This window comes from Prunus mume, linkage group LG2 (genome assembly GCF_029339155.1).
Source record: "Prunus mume cultivar Tortuosa linkage group LG2, ASM2933915v1, whole genome shotgun sequence".
Taxonomy (NCBI): Eukaryota; Viridiplantae; Streptophyta; class Magnoliopsida; order Rosales; family Rosaceae; genus Prunus; species Prunus mume.
Window position 1 is genome coordinate 21,374,977 of NC_142699.1, and position 22,639 is coordinate 21,397,615.

The following is a 22,639-nucleotide window of genomic DNA, read 5'->3' on the forward strand; positions in this document are numbered from 1 at the left end:
ATCAGGATGATGAGCTTCTCATTTTTAAGGGACACAAATCACAACTGCTAGATGAAAGAAAAAAAAAAAATCAAATGGGACATAAAAATGAAAATTACTGTTAAAATTCAATAAAATGCAAAAATTAAAAATTAAAAATTAAATAATAAAAAAAGTTCAGTGTTACTGGACTCTACAATTTTTGCTGGCGTTCACATTGGCACGATATAGATAATACATTCTCTTGTGAGTTTTTTATTAAAAATAGTCAAAATTTACTCTTTATTTTCATAAATGTCAATTTTTATAAAAACTTTTTAAAATAGCAAAAAACTTACTTAAAAATACTCAAATGCCCTCAAAACTAAAATCCATGTCAATCTTAAAAGCAAAGCCTGCATCTCTTTTTTCAATTTGATTTCAAAAATAAAAACAAAGTTTCAGTCAATGTTATATCATTGTAGGACTGAACCATGAATATGATTTCCAACCTGTAAACTCCCCTATGTTTCGATCAATGTTATATCATTGAAACAGGAAGGTACCATCAAAGCAATTAGAAGTGCATCATCAAACACAGGACTTTGAGCAAACATATGGTGATCATGATTCAAATTACTTGCGCTTGTACCAGCAGTTGTACTGCTATGCAACTCAGTGAAAGATATATAGGCTTGGGGGCACTGTAGGGAAGCTTCATGGTTCAAGTCCTCCAATGATATAACATTGATCGAAACATAGGGGAGATTATATGTTGGAAATCAAATGAAAACGAAGATTGCAGGTTTTATTTTTTTAGGTTTACGTCGGTTTTAGTTTTGAGGGCATTTGAGTCTATTTAGGTGAGTGTTTTTCTATTTTTGAAATTTTTAAAAAAATTGACATTTATAAAAGTAAAGGGTAAATTTTAGCTATTTTTGATAAAAGCTCTTGTCCTAAATTGTGAAAATGGCAGCTCTGTACCCCCTGGGGCAGGGGTGAAATTGTAATATAAAAGTAGTGAGGCTATCAGCCTTATAATAAAATCCCATAATTCCAAGAGCAGACATTGTTAAGATTTAGAGGAGGTTTTAGATAAGAGAAGGAAAGGGATGAGCTGGAGTAGTGTAGGTCCGCTTCTATCTGTAACTCCTTCAAAACTTGACTCATCCTCTTCCTTCCTGCCTTCTTCTTCCTCTTCGGTTTCAAGTGTTAGGGTTTCGTTAAGCTTGTCATGGAGATTTAGACCAACTAGTATCAGATACCTTTCTTCATCTTCGTCATCTTTGTCGTTAAGAAAGCAAATATGCAGAGCAGCAGCAGAATACAAATTTCCCGACCCAATTCCAGAATTTGCTGATGACGTGAGTCTCTTACAACTCACCATCTTTTCCTTCTCTAATAAGAATTGATTTTTATTCGATTTATGGTTTTTTTGGGGCCCAGGAGACAGAAAAGTTTAGGACCCATCTCCTGAATAAGCTTTCCAAGAAAGATTTGTATGAAGACTCTGTTGAAGAGGTCGTTGGGATCTGCACTGAGGTACTGAGTTAACTTCCCTTGTAATTGTATGCCTCATTTTGTAATTCTAAGAGAGAGACTGGAGCTAAAAACGACTTTGCCTGCTTAACACCAAATATTTTGCTTAGGCTGTTTAAAGTTTATCAGTTTATGTTTTGGAATTTACTCAGGGCAAGCGACTAAGTAGCTTGGAGAACAAAAATCCTTGCTTGAATTAAGTTTGGCATTGTATATCCATAAACTTGATATTTCTTTTGTAATGACAAATTTGCGTTGGGAGTTCTCAATCGTTGCCAGATATGTTGGTAATCATAATGTGTTATATGAGTTCCTTGGGAAATAGAAAGAGAGAAAGTTCTTCACATTGCATCATTGTCTAGCACGTTCTTTGCCTATTTGAAGTTGTTCATAGAAATGCTTCTGCACTGAAATATTGTCATTTCAGAGCTTCTACTTTCAAAGCCACTTCCTTTGTGTATGGATTTGGATACTTTGTGTTATATATCGTCTCATTAGGGATAAGATTCTTGTTGATTTGAATGGAAATATATAGGCACTAAACTGTTTTCCCTATTGATTCTTTCCCACAGATATTTAGTACTTTCTTGCACACCGAGTATGGTGGTCCTGGGACACTCTTGGTAGTTCCTTTCATTGATATGGCTGATACTCTGAATGAGCGTGGATTACCTGGTGGACAGCAAGCTGCGCGTGCAGCAATCAAATGGGCACAAAATCATGTTGACAAGGACTGGAATGAATGGACTGGTGACGAAAATTAACAAAAAGCTCATGTTCTGCAAGATTGTTCCCCTAGTCAGTTTTGATTCCTGTTATGCTTGTAAAACTGACGAGGAGGGAAAAATTCGAAAGTCTATTAGTTGCCCTTTGTTGTAATGTTATGCTTTGAAAATGTACTCCTGGGGGATGGGAGTGTCTACTTGAAGGCTTTTGGTCCAAGCATCAATGAAAAGCTGTTCTTTCAGCCTTATGATCTCATCTTCTGCTTCTTGTCTTTGAGATTTATCTTTGTCCAATAGTCAAAGTACTCAGTGTTGCAAATTTGCAATAGGCGACAAAGTTTTCTCATTGTTGGTCTTCTATGCAAATATCATACTGACCACCCTGGGATCCAGTTATGACGGAATATCATTCAAATTCTGCGTTCTTGTTTTGAATCAATTTTCTTAAACCCAGAGGCTTAATCCGATTTCATGGAAATTGTCCAATTTTGGAATCTGACCATAACCTTGGCGTGCAAGGGGATGGAATGCTACGGCTCAGTAAAACACATTTGTGGTGAGGCTGGATAGCTTCATAATATAAATATAAAGATTAAAGACAGGCCATGAGACCTCCAAAGGACAAAAGGGAAAGGAAAGAAGGATATTGAAAGATGGTTTTTAAAGTCTTACAGAATAGACCCAATTTGATATGGGTTCGTTTTTGAAATAAACAAGTTAAATTTTGAACCACCCAAGCCATGTATCAAACATCCCATGAGGTTTTCGAATGCAATCTATAGAAACTCGTATAGGACAAGACAAATGATAAGGTGTTGAAAGCTAATCGCAACGAAAGTCCCACATCGACTAGGGGAGTTGCACAACCTACCACAGAGCTTCTACATTATGCCTCTTGAGCTGACAATGAAAAGACACGGAGCCGTGCGGTGAGCACAAAGTGAACTATTCTTTCGCCTTTTACTAAAGAATACCGTGTGCTCGCCGCTAATATTGGCGTACTCTATATTTTTCAAGGGTGCATCATTCTTGTGGTGCCCTACAATTACAGTCTAATCTTGTATCTGAAATGTTGTAACTTTAATGCGATCAAAATTGCTTCTCCCTCTTCATTTTCTTATGTAATTGTTAACAAGAAATAGCTGTGTGCTTGTTTTTTAAGTGAAAATCTAATTTCTAGTTGTAGAAGGGCTTTATCAATCAACACGAAATTAAGTTCATCTCGGAGTGAAGAAGCTTATAGACATTGTAAGTCAAATAATTGGCTTTATATAAGAAGTAGTAAGCAACGTTCTAACTAATACTCCTGCTTCTTGAAATCAGCTTTTAAGTGCTACCTATAGATGTCTCTAAAAAAATCCTAGCCGCACTTTGGTCTTCTTTTTCTTTATCGACAACCAACTGCAAGGAAGCTAAGTGGGGAGGTGGGGCCACTGCCCCTCCTCCCCTCCCCTCCCCTCATCTTCCCCTTCCTCTCCTCATCTACCCTTCTTTTTCTCCCATCTTTTCCCTTCCTCTTTTATCTCCTCTTCTCCTCTTCCCGTCTCCAAATAGTCTAGATATGTTTGGATCTAGGTCTGTTTGTCTATTTGTTTTGTTTGATTGTTTTTGCAGTGTTCTAGGTGGCTAGTGTTGTCTTTGTCTCGACGATGACGATAGTAGTGATGCTGGATTGTGTCTCTCCTCTGGAGAGTTGTGATACCTGGTGGCTGATATTTTGTCTCTGTTTCAATAGCGGCAGTGGCGACGGTGACGCTGGTGGTAGTTATTGGGATGTGGTGCACTTCTCTACTCTGCATTGACCAAAAAACTATGTTTGGTCATAGGAGGTTTTCTTTGTCCGGTTATGAGTTGAAGTGGAGTGCTTCTCAGGGGTCTTTTTATTGTTGTTTATGTGGTGATGCTGGATTGTGTCTCTCCTCAGAAGAGTTGTGATATCTAGTAGCTGATGTTTTGTCTCTATTTCAACGACAATGGCAGCAGCGATGCTGGTGGTAGTTGTTGGGATGTGGTGCTCTTCTCTACTCTGCGCCGACCAAAGAACTATGCTTGGTCATAGGAGGTTTTCTTTGTTCGGTTCTGAGCTGAAGTGGAGTGCTTCTTAGGGTCCTTTTACTGTTGTTTATGTGTTCCTCCTACGTATTCTCTCATGGTTTCTACTTTGGTATGACTTGTAGTTTGTGTGGTTGTCAAAGGACTATGATTTTGCTCATAGAAGGCTTCTTTTGACAGTTGAGATGTTTTGCGATCCTCTCATATGAGTCTACTATGTTGGTCTATAGTTGCGGTTCTCGTCGGAGGTCTATGTGTTAGTTTTCTTTTTTTATTTGTTCTTTTATTGTAATGGTCCAAAGTGACATGAATTTGACTATCTTGTTAGTCCATGATATGTGTGGTACTCTTTCCTTCTCTGGGGTTTGTCCCATGAGGTTGTCCTAGGAAGGTTTTAACGAGGCCACTGTATCATGGCGTTCTTTGTACGTCTTTGGTTTTATGAATGAGTTCTCATTCCTAAAAAAAAAAAAAAAAAAAACTATCATCATATAGACGTAGAGAAAGTTTCAACACCACCACCTGATTTATCCACATATATATGTATAATTTTATAATTTATATTGTTTTTCTTCAATTATCTGTGAGAAAAGTGATGGTCGTTACCAAATACAGAGGAAAGGTTTCCAAATGAAAATGCTCTTAAAGTCCGATTAGGTAGGAATTGAAGATAGGGATTGTTTAACAAAGTCCCACATCGGAAAGAACCACAAGCCAATGACTGAGAAGCTAATATATTAAGCAGCTTGAGCTTGAAGTGAAAATCACGGAGCCGTGCAATGAACACAAAGAGAAATATTCTTTCGCCTTTTACTAAAGAATACCGTGTGCGCACTGCGATTAGCGGCATACGCCCATTTTTGGAGGACTTGGCCATTATTGGCTGAGCCCTATAATTCAAGTTCTAAAATTTTAGTTTGAACGAGCAACAACAATTTACGTCATTCTCTGTCCATGCACTGTATAGGCAACCTAATGTGTGACTCTGTCAAATTTGGAAAGTATCTCTCTACCAATGATACTTTTATACTATCTTAACGAGAGAAAATCGGATATAACGAGGCTGCAAAAACACCTGCCCAAAAAAGCTTAAGCTCAGACTAACTATTACATTCTTCAACCTCAAAGTTAAAAAGTGTCTCTGTTGCGCATAGTACATTGTCTCTCTTACTCCAGAACATGCAAAGGAGCTGACAATTACCAAAAATAATCTATAATACAAGATACAAGCACAATCAACTGCTATGCCATAAATGATAAATCTCACTGGTCCATTGGAAGTCTAATTAGGAGTTTAATTCCACATGGGCACACGTAAAAATTTTCCTTTTTGAAATCGAAATCGGAAAACGAAATTGAAGGTAGCAAGTGAACTCTTACTTGAAAAGGGCAATGCACAAGCTTGCCAAAAATATCGTCCTTCAAATCTGCAGCCGCGATTGTGTGAATGGCATTCGTAAGTCCACATGAACCAAGATACTCTTCAGTGTCCTTAGGCAAAGAGTACCCTTTGTACACACTAATCGGAGGATCAAATATCTACCACAATTCCAAACAAAAAAGAAAGAGTGAAGTGAAGTGAAGTTCAAGCACATTAAACCCATTTAACCCAGAAAAAGAAAAATGTAAAATTACCGAAGAACAAAGCTGAGCCTGACAATCGCCGAAACTCTTATAAACACCAACAATATCTCCTTTGCGCACTACATAGAAGGCATCTTTTGCCAGCTCCACAACCGGTTCAGCTTCTGACTTCCTCCGTGAACGAGACTATGTCGTCTTGCTGCTGATGCTGCTGCTGGCTTTGCTTCGAGATCAGCAGAGCTGAACATGGAATCTCGTTGATTCTAAGTTGATGCACTTAACCCCACACGAAAGGTCCAATTTTCTTTTCCACGAACAAGGTCTGTACAGAAAACTCGTCGCCACGAAACGACCCTACGTTCTGAAAATGGCGATTGCGTATGACGAAACGTGCGACAAGCAGTTCATCACACACGCAGCGTCAGGATGGATTGTCCAGGTTTCTGAAACAGAGCCAGAGGAGGCAGAGAGATAGAAAAGGATTTGGGTTTGACTGGGCACAAATAATGGATTTTCTCTTACTTAATTGTGGCCTAAAATTTCAGAACATGGTGATAATTAAAGTGTTTGGTATTAATTAGTAAGTAAATTTAGGTTTTAGTCACAAAAAAAATTTCACTTTTGGAAAAAGCCAAAGCTTGTTAAAAAAAAAACAGAAAAACCTCTCAACTTTCAAATCAAAAATGTGCAAATGTAAAGGATTCCTTAGGAAATCCAAAAATAAATAAGGGCAATTTTATCCATTTTTGCTTCTTTTAAAAAATTTCTCTCTACTTGGGCACAAAGAATTAAGTGCACTGATTTTCCAACTTCCCTTTTTTTAAAATTGTATGTACTCACTAGATTGGATGGGGAGTGGGAAAATCACTACTCATAATAAACGCACACCACATATTTGCTAAAATAATTAGGTAGGCCTTCAATACTAGATTTATCGATCATTGAGGAATAGTTTATACAAATTTAAATTTAATATATAATATTACCACATATTGTTTTTCTTTCCTTTTTTCGTGAAAGAAAAAGGATAGTTGATATGCTAACTTAAACATCTTCTCTATAAAATAAAAACTTAAACACCATGACAATGCTGAAAAGAGAACATCCCGAATGAAATAAGGAAGATTGCCACAAAAGGTTATTAAGTTTCGGGAAAGAATTTATTAGTATTGAAGCACTTTGTAGTGTCGAAACACTCGCCGCCATTGCCATCAATGGATGTTCCAACAGTAGTCAAAGGAACCAACAACTTGCAGAGGATGCCAATCTTATTACTTCTGCCCTTGTATGACATGCCGTATCTAGCCTTCACCCGAAGAGCAAGCTGCAAGTCAATACTATAGACACCATCAACGGTCTCGGATTTACACTTGCAAAGATGAGCTTCTTCAAACCGCCCTTGAACCAACAAATTATGCAAAACAGTGGTGTTTTCGTGGCCTTGATAAAAGGGTGCTAATATCCCACCACCCAAACTCAAGTGAGTAAACTTCTTATGTCCACACATCGCAGTGGCTTGGATGTCACGGTACTCTATGCCTACCCTTTTGTTAGGGTTTGTTATTGTGATGTCAACAGTAAGGTTGTCGTGGAGACTCTGGTCGGTGGCTGTGTCAAAAGTGAATTGGGTAAGAGAGGCATTTGTGACGCTGAACTCGGGTTCTTGCAGATTGTAGAAGAGAAATAAACCGAAACATGCAAAAACGACGATGAACAAAAAAAGAGCACAGTATCCCCCTCTACGGAGCATAATGTAAATAATATATATATATATATATATATATATATCTAAGGCTCACTCCTCTTAACAGACAAACAAAAGTAAGGAATTGATTGGGTAATGGAAAATTTGAGAGATAATCAAATCCTATGAAATTGGAAGAAGCCAAAGTGGGGAAGAGGGAACAATAGAATGGCAACAAAGTATATGAGAATTTTCTAGTCCAAAGATGAGGTATTTATAAAGAAGTACATAGTGCTAAACCCTAGACATAATTACAACAGAAAAGAAAACCCAAGTACAATAGGACTATACAAACAGACAAGTTTGACTCCAAAAAACAAGGCAAGTTTGACTCCAAAAAAGTAGTCATGTTTTTGGAAATAAAATAACGTTATAGCATTCCATTAAAAATCCCTACTTTTTAGCATTTATATTTAATTCCTATTATTTGGGCACCTATTCAATAATAAAGGATTCAACCAAAAACAAAATCAATGAACACACGCATAAATAGTATAATTACACCTAATGCATATGTACAATAATATACCTATATAATAATAATAATATCATTCGATAAACAATAATAAATATACCTAATAAAAATGAGTCTTTTTGCCTAAAAAGTATTGTTTAGGTAATTGTCCGTTGGAAAATTATGGTGATACGTGCAAAAGATTACTAGGTAATTTACCTATACTTTGTAGGTATCCTAAATATCCTAATAATTTACCTATAATTTGTATGTATACTAGTATACTAAAATACTTTACCTATAATTTGTAGGTATACTAATATACTTAGACTGTATAGGTAAACTATTTAAAAAATAATCTACCTATACTTTGTAGGTATACTAATTTACTTACATTGTAAATTAGGCATGCATGTTTTCTTAAAGTTGGAAATAAAATAAATTGTCTTTAAGTTTAAGAGAAATATTATCGACTGAAATCTAAATATTGTCTCCCAAACTTCCATCTCCTATATTTCCATATGATGACTTCAAGCCTAACTTTAAGCCCACTCGTGTTAATGAAGCATCTATATGTCATGCATGTTTTACTTGTTTAATTTTGAGAGGTATTGTTTCCAACTTCCTGTGTCGTTGGATATGGCTAGGGCGGAGACTGTACACCCAGGTGCACTTCTTGTGTCGCCGGATGGGGACGTAGTCCTTGGGAGAGAAGAATCGTGGGAACCGGTCTTTTAGGGTGGGGAGGGTGGCGATGCATTTGAAGTGTTTTTCATGAGATCGTGTGGTTTTGTAATGACATTGATGTCGATTTTCCAGACTTGGATTTTGTGGTCTTGGTGAGCACTGAATAGTAGCTCCCCAACGACCACTAGAGACTTATGTTGGAATTAATGCACTTCCTTCATTTTCTAGGATATCTCTACTTATTACAACAGCTGTAGCTGTCCTTAATTAATTTGGTAGAGTTCCTATGCAATGTCTTTTAGGTTCTCTAGGAAGTATTCTCTAGAATATTTGTAATCTTTAAAAAGCCTTTGAGCTTATCATTGTAAACAGAAGCTAAGTGAATCAGAATGCAAAGAGCTCTGCTGAAGCAACTCATATTTCCAGCACTTCATATTTCATTACAAAACCAACAACTGGTATCAGAGCAATGTTCGATCATATCTGGGCGTTGAAATCAATTCTAGAAGATGTCATCAGGAGCCAAAGAAGGTCCATCAGTTTCCTACTCTATTCTCCCAATCTTTGGAGGTGAAAATTATGATTTCTGGAAGGTGAAGATGAGAATTATACTGTTATCAGAAGGATTTTGGAGCTTCATTGAAAGAGGGCTTCAAGAACCAGAGAATCTAAGTCAGCTTCCAACAGCAGAAGTCGAGAAATTCGAAGCAGAAGTCATGAAAGATGCCAAGGCTCTCTCCAAGATTCAGAGCGGAGTCACTTTAGACATTTTTCCAAGAATCACAAGAGTTAAAACATCAAAAGAAGCCTGGGATACATTAGAAAAGGAGTTTCAAGGTGACAGCAAGGCCATAACAATCAAGCTACATACTTTGCGCAGGGAGTTCTATAATCTGAAGATGAAAGAATCTAAATGCATCCAAGATTATGCCTCAAGACTAGCTGAACTTGTGAATCAAATGAGAACACTTGGTGAGGAGATCTCTGACTGGAGGGTTGCTGAAAAAATATTGATCAGCTTGCCTGAAAAATATGATCCCATTGTTGCTGCTATCGAAGAGTGCAAGGACATCACCACCTTATCAATTGAACAATTGATGGGTTCTTTAAAGTCTCACAAGTAGAGAAGGTTGACACGAAATGATCAATCTGTTGAGAGTGCTTTCCAATCAAAACTAAGTTCCAAATCTCAAAAGTCCTCCAGGAAAGGCAATTCTAGAGATGACAAGCGAACGGGGAAGCAAAGAAGGTGGAAGAAAGGAGAATCCAGTAAAAAGAGATGAATCCAAGAATAGGAAAAGTACGAATTCTAAAGATAATCAGCCTTCCTGCAGGATTTGTAACAAAACAAATCATGATACGTCAAATTGTTGGAACCGTGGAAAGCCAAAGTGCCATCATTGCAACAAATTTGGGCACGTTGAGAAGAACTGTAGATTCAAGAAAGCAAACCAAGCAAATTTTTCTGAAAGCAAGAATGATGATGATGGAAATGAAAACTTGTTCTCTACTTGTTTATCTGCCCTTGAGGAAAAAGAAAGCATCTGGTATCTTGACAGTGGATGCAGCAACCACATGTTAGGAAATGAAAATATTTTTCTTGATGTGGATACTTTAGCTACCCCAAATATCAAAATGGGTAATGGTGCTATTGTGGAGGCAAAAGGAAAAGGAAGAATTGCTGTCAAAACTAAGAAGGGGGTGAAGCAGATTCATGATGTCTTGCTTGTTCCAAAACTAAGTCAAAATTTGCTTAGTGTTGGACAACTTGTGGAGAATGGCTATGGTCTTGTTTTTCAAGATGGTGCATGCATCATTTATGATAAAAATGCAGTTGAGATGGTGATTGCAAAGGTGAAAATGGAGAGGAATAGAAATTTCCCCATTGAATTTCAATATGCTGAAGTTGTTGCCATGAAAGCTGATGTTGTGCAGGACTCTTGGCTATGGCACAAGAGATTTTGTCATCTAAACTTCCAGGGGCTGAAGCTACTCCAGAAGAATAGTATGGTGAACGGGCTGCCAGAAATTAAAGAAACAACAGATGTATGTGAAGGGTGCATTATGGGCAAGCAACACCGTAATTCTTTTCCGATTATGAGTTGAAGTGGAGTGCTTCCCAGGGGTCTTTTTATTGTTGTTTATGTTGTAATGCTGGATTGTGTCTCTTCTCGGGAGAGTTGTGATATCTGGTGACTGATGTTTTGTCTCTATTTCAACGATAACGGCAGCAGCGACGCTGGTGGTAGTTGTTAGGATGTGGTGCTCTTCTCTACTCTGCGCCGACCAAAGAACTATGCTTGGTCATAGGAGGTTTTCTTTGTCCAATTCTGAGTTGAAGTGGAATGCTTCTCAAGGGTCCTTTTACTGTTGTTTATGTGTTCCTCCCGCTTATTCTCTCCTAGTTTCTGCTTTGGTATGGCCTGCAATTTGTGTGGTTGTTAAAGGACTATGATTTTGCTCATAGAAAGCTTCTTTTGACAGTTGAGATGTTATGCAGTCCTCTCATATGAATCTATTGTGTTGGTCTATAGTTGCGATTCTCGTCGGAGATCTATGTGTTAGTTTTCTTTTTTTTATTTGTTCTTTTACTGTAATGGTCCAAAGTGACATGAATTTGACTATCTTGTTAGTCCATGATATGTGTGGTACTCTTTCCTCCTCTAGGGTTTGTCCCATGATGTTGTCCTAGGAAGGTTTTAACGAGGCCACTGTATCATGGCGTTCTTTGTACGTCTTTGGTTCTACGAATAAGTTCTCATTCCAAAAAAAGAAAACTATCATCATATAGACGTAGAGAAAGTTTCAACACCACCACCTGATTTACCCATATATATATATATATATATATATAATTTTATAATTTATATTGTTTTTCTTCGATTATCTGTGAGAAAAGTGATGGTCGTTACCAAATACAGAGGAAAGGTTTCCAAGTGAAAATTCTCTTAAAGTTCGATTAGGTAGGAAGTGAAGATAGGGATGGTTTAACAAAGTCCCACATTGGAAAGAACCACAAGCCAGTGACTGAGAAGCTAATATATTAAGCAGCTTGAGCTTCAAGAGAAAAGCACGGAGCCGTGCAATGAGCACAAAGCGAACTATTCTTTCGCCTTTTACTAAAGAATACCGTGTGCGCACTGCGATTAGCGGCATACGCCCATTTTTGGAGGACTCGGCCATTATTGGCTGAGCCCTATAATTCAAGTTCTAAAATTATAGTTTGAACGAGCAACGACAATTTACGTCATTCTCTGTCCATGCACGCAACCTAATGTGTGATTCTGTCAAATTTGGAAAGTATATCTCCACCAATGATATTTTATACTATCTTAACGAGAGGAAAATCGGATATAGTGAGGCTGGAAAAAGAAGAGAAAATTAGACCAATTGACACAATTGCCTTTCAGTTTTTATTATTATTATTTTTTTTCAATGGCTTCGAGCCCGTTGCATCTTCTTCTGTGAAAACCAGAAATGGCTCTGTGCCAAGTCTACCAATTTGTCAATGAAAATAAAGTGCAGGAAATGCCATATGCTTTAGTGCAAGAGCAAAGGGAGATTCCAGGAGAGCGTCAAGAAGAAGAAGCCACTCCTCAAACACCAGCAGGTGCCGGAAATAATTCAAACGCTGAACCTGTTTCCCCAAATTATTCTTCGTCAGAAAGTCCTCCACTAAGAACCAGAAGCTTGAATGATATTTATGAGACTTGCAACTTTTCTGGTATAGAGCCAGAGAGCTTTGAAGAAGCCTAGAAGCATGAAGTATGGGTGAAAGCAATGAAGGATGAGATAAGAATGATCAAGAAAAATCAAACTTGGGAGTTTGTGGATCTTCCAAAAGACAGAGATGTGATTGGAGTCAAATGGATTTTCAAGACAAAGTTTAATCAAGATAGAAGCATTCAAAAGCACAAAGCAAGGCTCGTGGCTAGAGGTTTTACTCAAAAGCCAGGTATTGATTTTTTTGAAACTTTTGCTCCTGTCGCAAGACTTGAAACAATTAGAACTTTGATTGCTCTTGCTGCCCAAAAGAATTGGTTGATTTATCAGCTTGATGTGAAGTCAGCATTCTTGAATGGAGTGCTAGAAGAAGAGGTTTATATTGAGCAACCCCAAGGTTTTCTTGTTGAAGGGGGAGAAGACAAAGTTTACAAGTTGAAAAAGGCTCTTTATAGGCTAAAGCAGGCACCCAGGACTTGGTATGCTGAAATTGATGAGTATTTTTCACATAGTGGTTTTCAAAAGAGCCAAAGTGTGCCCACACTTTAAATCCTAAAGAAGGTAGCTTCTATTCTTATTGTTTCACTATATGTTGATGATTTTACCTTTACGGGCAATGATGAACACTTGATCCAACAGTTCAAGAAGGATATGATGAGCACCTATGAGATGAGTTATCTGGGCTGGGATTACTTCATTATTTTTTGGGAATTGAAGTTTCTCAAACTGAAAATGGGATCTTCATTTCTCAAAAGAAATATGCTGAAAATATTCTCAAGAAGTTAAATTTGCTGGGCTGCAAATCAGTGGCTACTCCTTTGATAGCAAATGAGAAAATGAGGAAGTTTGATGGTGCAACGAAGGCAGATGCTAAGAAGAACAGAAGTTTGGTTGGTAGTTTTTTGTATCTTACGGCAACTAGATCAGATATTATGTTTGCTGCAAGTTTACTTTCACGTTATATGCAAGAGCCAAGTCAGATTCATTTTAGAGCTGCAAAAAGGGTGTTGAGATACTTGCAAGGCACACTTGATTATGGAATTTTGTTTACAACAGTAGAAAAATCAAGGCTTATTGGTTACACAGACTAGAGGTGTCAAACGGGCCGTGCCGTGCCGGCCCATCCCATTTAAACTCGTGCTTTTAACGTTTTCGTGTCGGGCCGGGCCGGCCCATTTAATTTATCGGGCCGTGCCGTGCCGGCCCATTTAGTAAAATTATTAATCCCGGCCCGGCCCAAAGCCCATGTCCATATTGAAACGGGCCGGGCCGGGCTCGTGCCGTGCCCGTGCTCGTGCTCGTGCCACACTCGGGCCCAAGAACCAATCCATTTAATTTGAATTTTTTTCACTTCATTTTTTTTTTCACTAGATAATTCAAATTATAAACATTAAAAATATAATTAGAGGCAAGAAATGATGAACTATTTGAAAACATTAATCAATCAAACATCCAAACAATATGAAAATGGTAGAGGGCAAAAAGTGTCAAACTCTACAAAGTCCACTTCAACTTTTCATCTTTAAACAACTTATTATTTTATATGTGAAATAATGTCTTACTTTGATTATAAGATAAGCATATATGTCATATGTACTGATTAGATATCAAGTCCAATATTGTTTAATTAATTTGTAGTTGATATGTTTAATTAATTAAGGACCCAAGTAATTTCCCTAAAATGAAATACATCAAATATATATTTATGATTAAAAAAACATATAAATAATGACATTAGATGTCAAATTATTGCATTTTGACTTTTGAGAAAGAAAAAAATGTTAAGTGGGCCGTGCTTGGGCCGTGCTTGGGCTCGTGCTTGGGCTCGTGCCGTGCTTGAAGCGTGCTCGGGCCAAGCCCGGCCCATGTCGGGCCGTGGGCCGGTCCGGTCCATTGGACCTCATTTTTGATCCCGCCCGGCCCAAGTTTTCGTGCCGTGCGAGCACGGCCCATTAATATTCGTGCTCGTGCCGTGCCGTGCCTCATTTAAATGGGCTGGGCTCGTGCCGTCTGGGCCGGCCCGTCCCGTTTGACACCTCTAACACAGACAGTGATTGGGCAGGATGTCTTGATGATATGAAGAGCACGTCAGCCTATGTTTTCTCACTTGGTTCCGGCATATGTTCATGGGCATCAAAGAAGCAAAATGTGGTGGCACAATCTACTGCTGAAGCAGAGTACATTGCAGCAGCTAAGGCAGCATCACAAGTTGTATGGCTTAGAAGGATACTTGAAGACATTGGCAAAAAGCAAGAAGAAGGCACCAAATTATATTGTGACAACAAATCAACCATTGCCATTGAGAAAATTCCAGTGAGTCATGATCGTACAAAGCACATTGCCATCAAGTACCATTTCATTTGAGAGTCAATTGAGAAAGAGTTGCACTTGAATACTGCAGGACAGAGGAGCAGTTGGCAGACATACTCACCAAGGCACTTCCACAAGAGAAGTTTTGCTATTTAAGAGAGCTCATTGGAGTTGTGAAGAAAGTCCATTAAGGGGGAGTGTTGGAATTAATGCACTTCCTTCATTTTCTAGGATATCTCTACTTATTACAGCAGCTGTAGCTGTCCTTAATTAATTTGGTAGAGTTCCTATGCAATGTCTTTTAGGTTCTCTAGGAAGTATTCTCTAGAATATTTGTTCTCTTTAAAAAGCCTTTGAGCTTATCATTGTAAACAGAAGCTAAATGAATCAGAATACAAAGAGCTCTGCTGAAGCAACTCATATTTCCAGCACTTCATATTTCATTACAAAACCAACAACTTAACGGTGCTGTTGGTGGCGGGCGGCTACCACCTTGTTGGGTGATGAAGGGTGTGATCGGCTCCATGCTATGATCTGAGAAGCTAATATATTAAGCAGCTTGAGCTTCACTTGGAAATCACGGAGCCGTGCAGTGAGCACAGAGCGAACTATTCTTTCGCCTTTTACTAAAGAATGCCGTGTGCTCGCTGCAATTAGCGGCATATGCCCATTTTTGGAGGACTTAGTCATCTTTGGCTGAGCCCTATAATTCAATGGAGACAGTTGTTGAGAGAAGCTTCAAAGGAGAAATATGAACCTGGTCTGGTTCATTTTGAAGCAGTGTTTAACTCACCTTTCAATAGTTTCTATGACCTGAATGGACTAACGAAGACAGTTGTTGGGCATAAAATGTATTTTTTATTCCTTTCAAGGCGAAAAAGTTGAGAACTATGCTTCTCAAGTCCAGCTGGCGGAATGATGGAAACCTTAAATCCCACATCGCCGGCGAAAGACAAAACTAGCATCGAAGAGCAAGTATATATGCGTATTGAGCCCTCACTTGTAAACCACGGAGCCCTGCGGTGAGCACAAAGCGAACTGTTCTTTCGCCTTTTACTAAAGAATACCGTGTGCGCGCCGCATATTGGGGCATACGCCTATTTTTGGAGGGCTCTTCATTCTTTGTTGAGCCCTATAACACCAGTAGAAGCGTTTTGTTTGCATATGCTTTTTCTGCATCCCCCGGACCCTCCTCTTAGTTGCACCAGTTAAAACGTTTTGAGGCTTTTTTATGGACTCTGCTCAAACCAAGATTTTTATCTAGCTTATAAAAGAACGGAACGCATGCCACAGCTCAAAGCTGCAATCTAGGACCGAACTGTTGTATCACATTATGGTAATCAAAATAGCCACATTGTATACAGAATGATATATTTTATTTCATTTCTTTACATCAACCATAACCAAAACGTAGGTGATAGCTAGCTTTATGGGAGCTAATTAAAAATCTGGTCGAGCTCGATACATTATCTCTTCCCTATCAATGAAACGCTCCAGCAACTCTTTCTCTTGCAAGACTAAGCAATCTTCAGACTTGCCGAAGATGTCATAGCGCCGTTTGGCAACATAATCATAGACAATCTCCCTCAGAGGAGTTGGGATTACCATGAATGCGCTTAAAGCAGAGTAAGGGAGAGGCAAGTATGACAATACTTTCAGTGCAGCTGCAGAAACATATGAACTGAGAAATTTAGACCACATTTTCAAAAGCTTACAAGCAAAAAATATGAGATGCAGGCTAAAAGGAAAAGCACTTGCAACTGACATGGTTTGCATTCATACATTCATATACATAAAAATCTGCCCAAATTCTATTAGTTTATCATGATTAAAGTCTTGTTCACTCAAAGCCAAGAGCAGAAAGTTTCTCTCGAACAACAAAGTTTAGAACTAGAACTATGCACAGAATAATGAGTCAAGTTTGAAACTAAGTTTCTTGCTACGATTTTTATCAGAACAAGAAAGAAGAATCCCCAGAATCTTAGACATCCATCCTGAGGAACCTAACGGTATCAACCTTCAGAAATGGTGTGGATGTAAGGTTCAAAAGTGTTCCTCTGCGTTTTCAATTATTATGGCCGAAGAAAGTCTACTAAAGGGAAACTAAAACCAAGTTCCTTTTATTTGGAAAGATGGGCTATGGAAAGGTTGCAGTAAGACTATTACTTATACAAGGATCAAGCATGTCTACCTAACCCCAAACCCAAATATCTGGGAAGTTACATAGTTCATTCCTGTTTTAATCATAGCTGTGCAACAAAAATTCAACATGTTTATTATAAAGCCCATGCAAAGAGCCATGATTAAGCAGTTAAAGAAAATCAGATCTAAATTAAAAGTGTATAAATTGTGTCCTTTGATTTGGAAGGATGGACTTTTCTAATCTTGTGTCTCTCTCTCTCATATACAATTTGCATTTTCCCTCAAAGTTTTCATAATTGGTTTTATTTTCCGAACAGCATTGACAGAATTATGAGTGCAAATAAAAGAGGGTTAGTTTACAAAAGCAATATATCGAAATCCCCATTTACAATCCAGAATCAAATACTGAAAGAATGTGGAATGTCTAGTATGGGTTATAGTCTTTACTCAGATTTTGCAATGTAATTCGATATTATTCCTGGTCACACCTAAGAAAACCAACCCTTCTGTGCTTCCTATCTAGAACATGTCTAAAACAGAGGAGTTACAGATACCAAGTCCCACATTATTATTAGTACCCATTTTTAGTTTTGTTACTTTACTAAGACTGGTAACTGAGCAATGAATTAATTTTTCAAACAAGGGGAAGCCCATGAATAAAGATGTGAACTTGAGGTGAGTGTCATGAGAATACATAGAAACCCAAAACCAACCTCAATGCAAAGTACTAGTAACAGGCAAATCCAGCATCTAAAGCATACCAATTACAAAATTGAAGAATGGTGAGAGGTACTAACCAGTAGAGCCTTGGTGATATAGCCCCGGGCCTTCAACAAACAAAAAGCGACGAAGAACATCCTCTCGATCAAGACCACACAATCTCAAATAAGGCTCAGCAGTCTCCGATTGAAGGCAACAGAATTTGATCTTCCTGTACTTGTCTGCTTTAATCACCCACTTCACCCCTGTTTATCAGTTTTTCGGGGAGAAAAGGAAAGAAAGAAAACCACTTTAGACAGAACAGAACCCATCTGACAAATTGGACTGAAATGAAAACCTAGAAATTCAGAGCCCAAAATACACACACACACACACAAAAAAAAAAAAAAAGGAAAAGCGGAAAAGGGATTTCTGAAACCTCCATGGCAGAGATGGCAGACCCCATCGTAGACCACAACGCGTGGCTGAAGAAGAGTGGGTATCATGGGCTTAACCGCCGAAGGAGCAGTTGGGTTAGAGTAGATGGGTACATCATTATCTTCTTCATCACCAAGATCAACAGCATCAGCAGCAGTGCTCGAAACGACGTCGGACGAAGACAGTGATGATGATGATGATGTGGAAGAAAATGAACATTTTAATGGAAAAGATGAAGAAGAAAGTGAAGGTCTTGTCGTTAGTTTTGGCAGCAATCTCATTAACCTTGTCACCGTCATCTTTAGCAGTAGCGCCGACTAGCGACCTCTGTATTTCAAGGGTTATATTTTCCAACTAAACTTCAGAAGAAAGTTTAATGGGATCGCATCATTTAACCAACTGCCTTTTGCTTGGTTTCCAAGTATTCGCCTTTGAAAAAACTTAAATATGAATTTTAATTTGATTGTTCCAAGTAGAAAGTTTTAATTTCATTGTTTTTTTCTCCACTTGTTTATATAATTCTATTGACGAAATTTATCGCCATTGAACCTAACCTAATGTGTGGCATTGAGATAGCATCAAGTTCAATCGAATTCGCGAGAAACAATTCAGACATCAAATTATGCCAATTAGACGGTAGGAAAATCACATTGTATATGCTTTATGGCTTCATTTTTATCGTCGTATACACAGTATGTTACAACATTAAGATTTCTCCTAACTGTTCGTAAAAGTGCATAAAAACTATAAGAATATTGAAACAATTATTATCTAATGCTATAATAACACATTTCTCCTATGCATTTTTCCTTTTCTGTATGCTGAGGCTTGCAAATCCCAATGTTTGCCGTATCAGAGTTTGTGAAACTGAGTCTCCTTTCTATCATGAATTATTTCACCCCGCTGCCACACCCTGGCTCCACCTCAAAAGATTGATTTACAGAAACGCTACGAGTCAGACAGTTACGCAGCTGAAATCATGGCTGTGCTGCTAATTCATGCCCAACAAACCACATAATAGCAAATCACCAAGCCACAGTGCTCATCGTACACTCAGCTGGAAGCCCAAATATCCTGAACTTATCAGGGTCTAACCCTCAAAAACTCAGGTCACCTGCATTAGCATTCAACTTTAGGCCAAAGAATAAGAAAACTTTGTGATTATCGTCTTAACCTTCTGTTGCATGCCAACCCAAAACATACCCAGCAGTAGACTATCATTTAACCTACTTCCCAAACTCCTCCTGGACTTGACCATCTGCATAGTGAACAGGCCCCATAAACATTGATAAATTAGATTGACCATATACAGAATCCAGAAACTGCATAAACGCAAACTCAGATTTGAAAGCCTCACCCGCAAGACGGACTGCCAAGTTTGCTTGAGCATCTGCCTCAGAATTGAGTTCCTTTTGGGTATACAAGAAAATCTCAGAACGTTATAAGCAGCCGAAATGAGGTGGTGAATTAATGGGATGGATGAGCATTTAACAAGAATTGTAATATAAACCCACAAAAGTATTGTAGAGCATATAATATAAACAGAATCGACTTTACCCACCCTGAGAACATGACTGATCTCAAAGGAGAGAAATTTATCCTTCAGTTCCTTCACCTCTTCATACAAATCAGACATGTTCTGGTTTCTGACCTTCCATAACCCCTGCACCTGTTCCAGTAACATCACAGTTATACAGTTGCAGGAAAAAAGAAGAAAAGGAAATAACAAATACAGAACGCCAGAAGCATCAAACACCATAAACACTGGATGTAAGGAAGGGCCCTTTGAGAAATTACAACACTGTACACAGTGTTTTAAGCTTAAAGACCCTAACAGAGCATATGTCAAATCAAATTTTCTTTTTCAAAATCAATAAGGACAACTTAAAGATGGTTGCATTGGCATCTAAAAACATTAACCAGTACATGCAAACTAAAGACTGAAAGTGCAGCAGATGTCCCTGGAGTTTGATTAAAACCATTTTAAACAGAAAAAGAATTACGAAGTATAACAATCCATGACAGAAACAGATAAGATAAATCACCCTTAGCAGAAGATAACAAAAATAAAAACATACCTGCATACAGACGAGTTTGGAGTCACCTTTGGCACGAATCTTAGTAAAACCTTTCTTAAGAGCATATTTTAGCCCTAGAATCAGAGCTCGGTACTCAGCAACATTATTGGTTCTAACACCCAGACCTTCATGAAGTTTACAGATCTACAGAAGAAGCATGGTCAAAGAGAAGACTCTTCTTGTGTTTTAAAGTATGCAAACTCTAAAGCTAAAATGCATACCAAACTTCCATCATCAGCTCGCAGCACAGCTCCAGCACCAGCTAGTCCAGGATTTCCTTTTGATGCACCATCAAACTCAAGAGTACAGAAGCCCTAAAAATATAAGATGACCACCAAATCATTTTCCATTTCTTTTTTTTCTTTTTTTTGGTTAAACAACACAAGTGCAAAGAAATGATAATAATGTACAGAACTCCAGACTGTGAAAGATCACTTGAGAGACACCAAAAAGTGGGCAAAGGGGTTTATATTTATAGCATCTTTAAAAAAATAAACAATAAAAGCTTGTTTTCCAATCATCACACATCATTGGCATTACCACGAATTCAACTTACAGAATCTAAGGGTAATGATTGAGTGGAATGATCTATCTTGACATGCTTTCTCAATGGATCATCTGCTATGGAAGGTGAACCAATTACTTCCTGCAAAGCATTGAAACAAGTAGAAACTAAAGCAGCAAAATCAAAATGCATCTGACGCACAAGGCACAGAACATAATCAACCTACAACGTCTTTAAATTGTAGTTATATCATATTATACGCAAACCAAAACAATTAACAATACAAAAGAAGCTGAACATTTGAATAGGGAAAAACAAGAAACAAAATAGAAAATGCCCAGAAACACACGAGATAATGTATCTTTATTGTCTATAAAGAAATAGAAATGCTCAAGAATACAACAAATTTTACTGGTAATAGTCAGAAATAAGAATACAACAATTGTTCTTCGCTTTCTCCAATGAGGGTATTTCAGAGATAGCCATGATTATGAACTCACCAAATTATCTGATGCTGGCACTTCATGGGATCTCTTTTTGAGTGCATCCATGACGGATGCTCCACCTTGCAAAGATGCTGGATCCTGAAGTGAAAACGAAATAAATTATACTCCCAATCTATAGATAATGAGTACGAGATGCATGGAGAAGCAACTCAAATTAATTCAAAAACACCTGTCCAAAAAAGCTTGAGCTCAGACTAATCATTACATTTTTCAACCTCAAAGTTAAAAGTGTCTCTGTTGCGTATAGTACATTTTTTATCTTACTCCAGAACATGCAAAGGGAGCTGACAATTACTAAAAATGAAATATAATACAAGATACAAGCACAATCAACTGCTATGCCATAAATGATAAATCTCACTGGTCCATTGGAAGCACAATTAGGAGTTCAATTTCAAATGGGGACTTTTGAAATTGAAATTGGAAGCCTAAATCTCACTGGTCCATTGGAAGTCTAATTAGGAGTTTAATTCCAAATGGGCACACAGTAAAAAATTTGCCTTTTTGAAATCGAAATCGGAAAACGAATTGCAGAGGGTAGCAAGTGAACTCTTACTTGAAAAGGGCAATGCATAAGCTTGCCAAAAATATCGTCCTTCAAATCTGCAGCCGCGATTGTGTAAATGGCATTCGTAAGTCCACATGAACCAAGATACTCTTCAGTATCCTTAGGCAAAGAGTATCCTTTGTACACACTAACCGGAGGATCAAATATCTACAACAATTCCAAACAAAAAATAAAGAGTGAAGTGAAGTGAAGTTCAAGCACATTAACCCATTTAACCCAGAAAAAGAAAAATGAAAACTTACCGAAGAACTAAGCTGAGCCTGACAATCGCTGAAACTCTTATAAACACCAACAATATCTCCTTTGCGCACTACATAGAAGGCATCTTTTTCCAGCTCCACAACCGGTTCAGCTTCTGACTTCCTCCGTGTACGAGACGACGTCGTCTTGCTGCTGCTGGCTTTGCTTCGAGACGAGTAGAGCTGAGCATGGAATCTCGTTGATTCTAAGTTGATGCACTTAACCCCACACGAAAGGTCCAATTTTCTTTTCCACGAACAAGGTCTGTACAGAAAACTCGTCGCCATGAAACGACCATTCCTTCTGAAAATGGCGGTTGTGTATGACGAAACGTGCGACAAGCAGTTCATCACACTCGCAGTGTCAGGATGGATTGTCCAGGTTTCGAAACAGAGCCAGAGGGCCAGAGGCAGAGAGATAGAAGAGGATTTGGGTTTGACTGGGCCGGCTAACTATCAGTTGTGGGCCACGGCCCATGTGACAACACGACATCATTTAACGTTTTTCTTTCTTTTCCTTTTTTTCATACAATAAATATTTGGAGGAGAGAATCGAACATAAAGGAATCTCCTCTATAAATTTTGTCCGCTAGAATAAGGAAATAAGGCAAAACTATTAACAAATTTAGGTGAATTTAGCATTATATTTAGATTCGAACCAATCGAATGGCATGAGTCTTTCGTTGTG

The 22,639-nt window shown here is 38.1% G+C and overlaps 4 protein-coding genes and 5 non-coding genes across 11 annotated transcripts; 6 read left to right on the forward strand and 3 right to left on the reverse strand.

Annotated features, from left to right (window-relative positions):
- The first annotated feature begins 1,010 nt into the window (after window positions 1–1,010).
- PRIN2 (Serine/Threonine-kinase) lies at window positions 1,011–2,478 on the forward strand. The gene is made up of 3 exons (XM_008246940.3): window positions 1,011–1,322; window positions 1,405–1,500; window positions 2,070–2,478. The coding sequence occupies exons 1-3, from the start codon at window positions 1,071–1,073 to the stop codon at window positions 2,259–2,261; spliced, it is 540 nt and encodes a 179-aa protein (XP_008245162.1). The 5' UTR covers window positions 1,011–1,070; the 3' UTR covers window positions 2,262–2,478.
- A 663-nt stretch (window positions 2,479–3,141) lies between these two features.
- LOC148919819 (U5 spliceosomal RNA) lies at window positions 3,142–3,261 on the forward strand. Its single transcript, XR_016124870.1, has one exon. It is a non-coding gene; the product is annotated as a U5 spliceosomal RNA (small nuclear RNA).
- Window positions 3,262–5,044: 1,783 nt separating this feature from the next.
- On the forward strand, window positions 5,045–5,163 carry LOC148919820 (U5 spliceosomal RNA). Its single transcript, XR_016124871.1, has one exon. It is a non-coding gene; the product is annotated as a U5 spliceosomal RNA (small nuclear RNA).
- A 1,836-nt stretch (window positions 5,164–6,999) lies between these two features.
- LOC148919821 (NDR1/HIN1-like protein 10) lies at window positions 7,000–7,608 on the reverse strand. The gene has a single exon (XM_089044449.1). The coding sequence runs from the start codon at window positions 7,606–7,608 to the stop codon at window positions 7,000–7,002; it is 609 nt and encodes a 202-aa protein (XP_088900575.1).
- A 4,211-nt stretch (window positions 7,609–11,819) lies between these two features.
- Window positions 11,820–11,938, forward strand: LOC148919822 (U5 spliceosomal RNA). The gene has a single exon (XR_016124869.1). It is a non-coding gene; the product is annotated as a U5 spliceosomal RNA (small nuclear RNA).
- A 3,421-nt stretch (window positions 11,939–15,359) lies between these two features.
- On the forward strand, window positions 15,360–15,474 carry LOC148919823 (U5 spliceosomal RNA). The gene has a single exon (XR_016124867.1). It is a non-coding gene; the product is annotated as a U5 spliceosomal RNA (small nuclear RNA).
- A 315-nt stretch (window positions 15,475–15,789) lies between these two features.
- LOC148919824 (U5 spliceosomal RNA) lies at window positions 15,790–15,909 on the forward strand. The gene has a single exon (XR_016124868.1). It is a non-coding gene; the product is annotated as a U5 spliceosomal RNA (small nuclear RNA).
- A 175-nt stretch (window positions 15,910–16,084) lies between these two features.
- LOC103343589 (Putative thiol-disulfide oxidoreductase DCC) lies at window positions 16,085–18,460 on the reverse strand. Its single transcript, XM_008247245.2, has 3 exons — window positions 18,057–18,460; window positions 17,716–17,883; window positions 16,085–16,440 (listed from the first exon to the last, which is right to left on the reverse strand). Exons 1-3 carry the CDS (start codon window positions 18,352–18,354, stop codon window positions 16,217–16,219), a joined length of 690 nt encoding a protein of 229 aa, XP_008245467.1. The 5' UTR covers window positions 18,355–18,460; the 3' UTR covers window positions 16,085–16,216.
- Window positions 18,461–18,684: 224 nt separating this feature from the next.
- LOC103343590 (RNase H family protein) lies at window positions 18,685–22,350 on the reverse strand. Of its 3 annotated transcripts, XM_008247246.2 has the most exons (10): window positions 21,955–22,350; window positions 21,701–21,859; window positions 21,139–21,222; window positions 20,690–20,779; window positions 20,355–20,447; window positions 20,134–20,277; window positions 19,617–19,724; window positions 19,413–19,464; window positions 19,259–19,313; window positions 18,685–19,169 (listed from the first exon to the last, which is right to left on the reverse strand). In XM_008247246.2, the coding sequence occupies exons 1-9, from the start codon at window positions 22,300–22,302 to the stop codon at window positions 19,282–19,284; spliced, it is 1,110 nt and encodes a 369-aa protein (XP_008245468.2). In that variant the 5' UTR covers window positions 22,303–22,350; the 3' UTR covers window positions 18,685–19,169; window positions 19,259–19,281. The 3 variants fall into 3 exon arrangements, with proteins under 3 accessions (XP_008245468.2, XP_088903081.1, XP_088903079.1); XM_089046955.1 differs by having other exon boundaries at window positions 19,413–19,724; XM_089046953.1 differs by having other exon boundaries at window positions 19,038–19,313; window positions 19,413–19,724.
- Between the last annotated feature and the right edge of the window lie 289 nt (window positions 22,351–22,639).

What these genes read in the sequence shown, in the direction of transcription:
- PRIN2 (XM_008246940.3), top strand. Translation starts at nt 1,071, where the DNA reads ATGAGCTGGAGTAGTGTAGGTCCGCTTCTATCTGTAACTCCTTCAAAA. An exon ending in TTCCAGAATTTGCTGATGAC is followed by an intron (nt 1,323 to 1,404) that starts GTGAGTCTCTTA and finishes TTTGGGGCCCAG; the next exon opens with GAGACAGAAAAGTTTAGGAC. An exon ending in TCGTTGGGATCTGCACTGAG is followed by an intron (nt 1,501 to 2,069) that starts GTACTGAGTTAA and finishes TCTTTCCCACAG; the next exon opens with ATATTTAGTACTTTCTTGCA.
- LOC148919821 (XM_089044449.1), bottom strand. Translation starts at nt 7,608, where the DNA reads ATGCTCCGTAGAGGGGGATACTGTGCTCTTTTTTTGTTCATCGTCGTT.
- LOC103343589 (XM_008247245.2), bottom strand. Translation starts at nt 18,354, where the DNA reads ATGACGGTGACAAGGTTAATGAGATTGCTGCCAAAACTAACGACAAGA. An exon ending in CTGCCATCTCTGCCATGGAG is followed by an intron (nt 17,884 to 18,056) that starts GTTTCAGAAATC and finishes ACTGATAAACAG; the next exon opens with GGGTGAAGTGGGTGATTAAA. An exon ending in ATATCACCAAGGCTCTACTG is followed by an intron (nt 16,441 to 17,715) that starts GTTAGTACCTCT and finishes ATGTTTCTGCAG; the next exon opens with CTGCACTGAAAGTATTGTCA.
- LOC103343590 (XM_089046953.1), bottom strand. Translation starts at nt 22,302, where the DNA reads ATGAACTGCTTGTCGCACGTTTCGTCATACACAACCGCCATTTTCAGA. An exon ending in AGGCTCAGCTTAGTTCTTCG is followed by an intron (nt 21,860 to 21,954) that starts GTAAGTTTTCAT and finishes GAATTGTTGTAG; the next exon opens with ATATTTGATCCTCCGGTTAG. An exon ending in CTTGGCAGTCCGTCTTGCGG is followed by an intron (nt 19,314 to 19,412) that starts GTGAGGCTTTCA and finishes TTCACTATGCAG; the next exon opens with ATGGTCAAGTCCAGGAGGAG.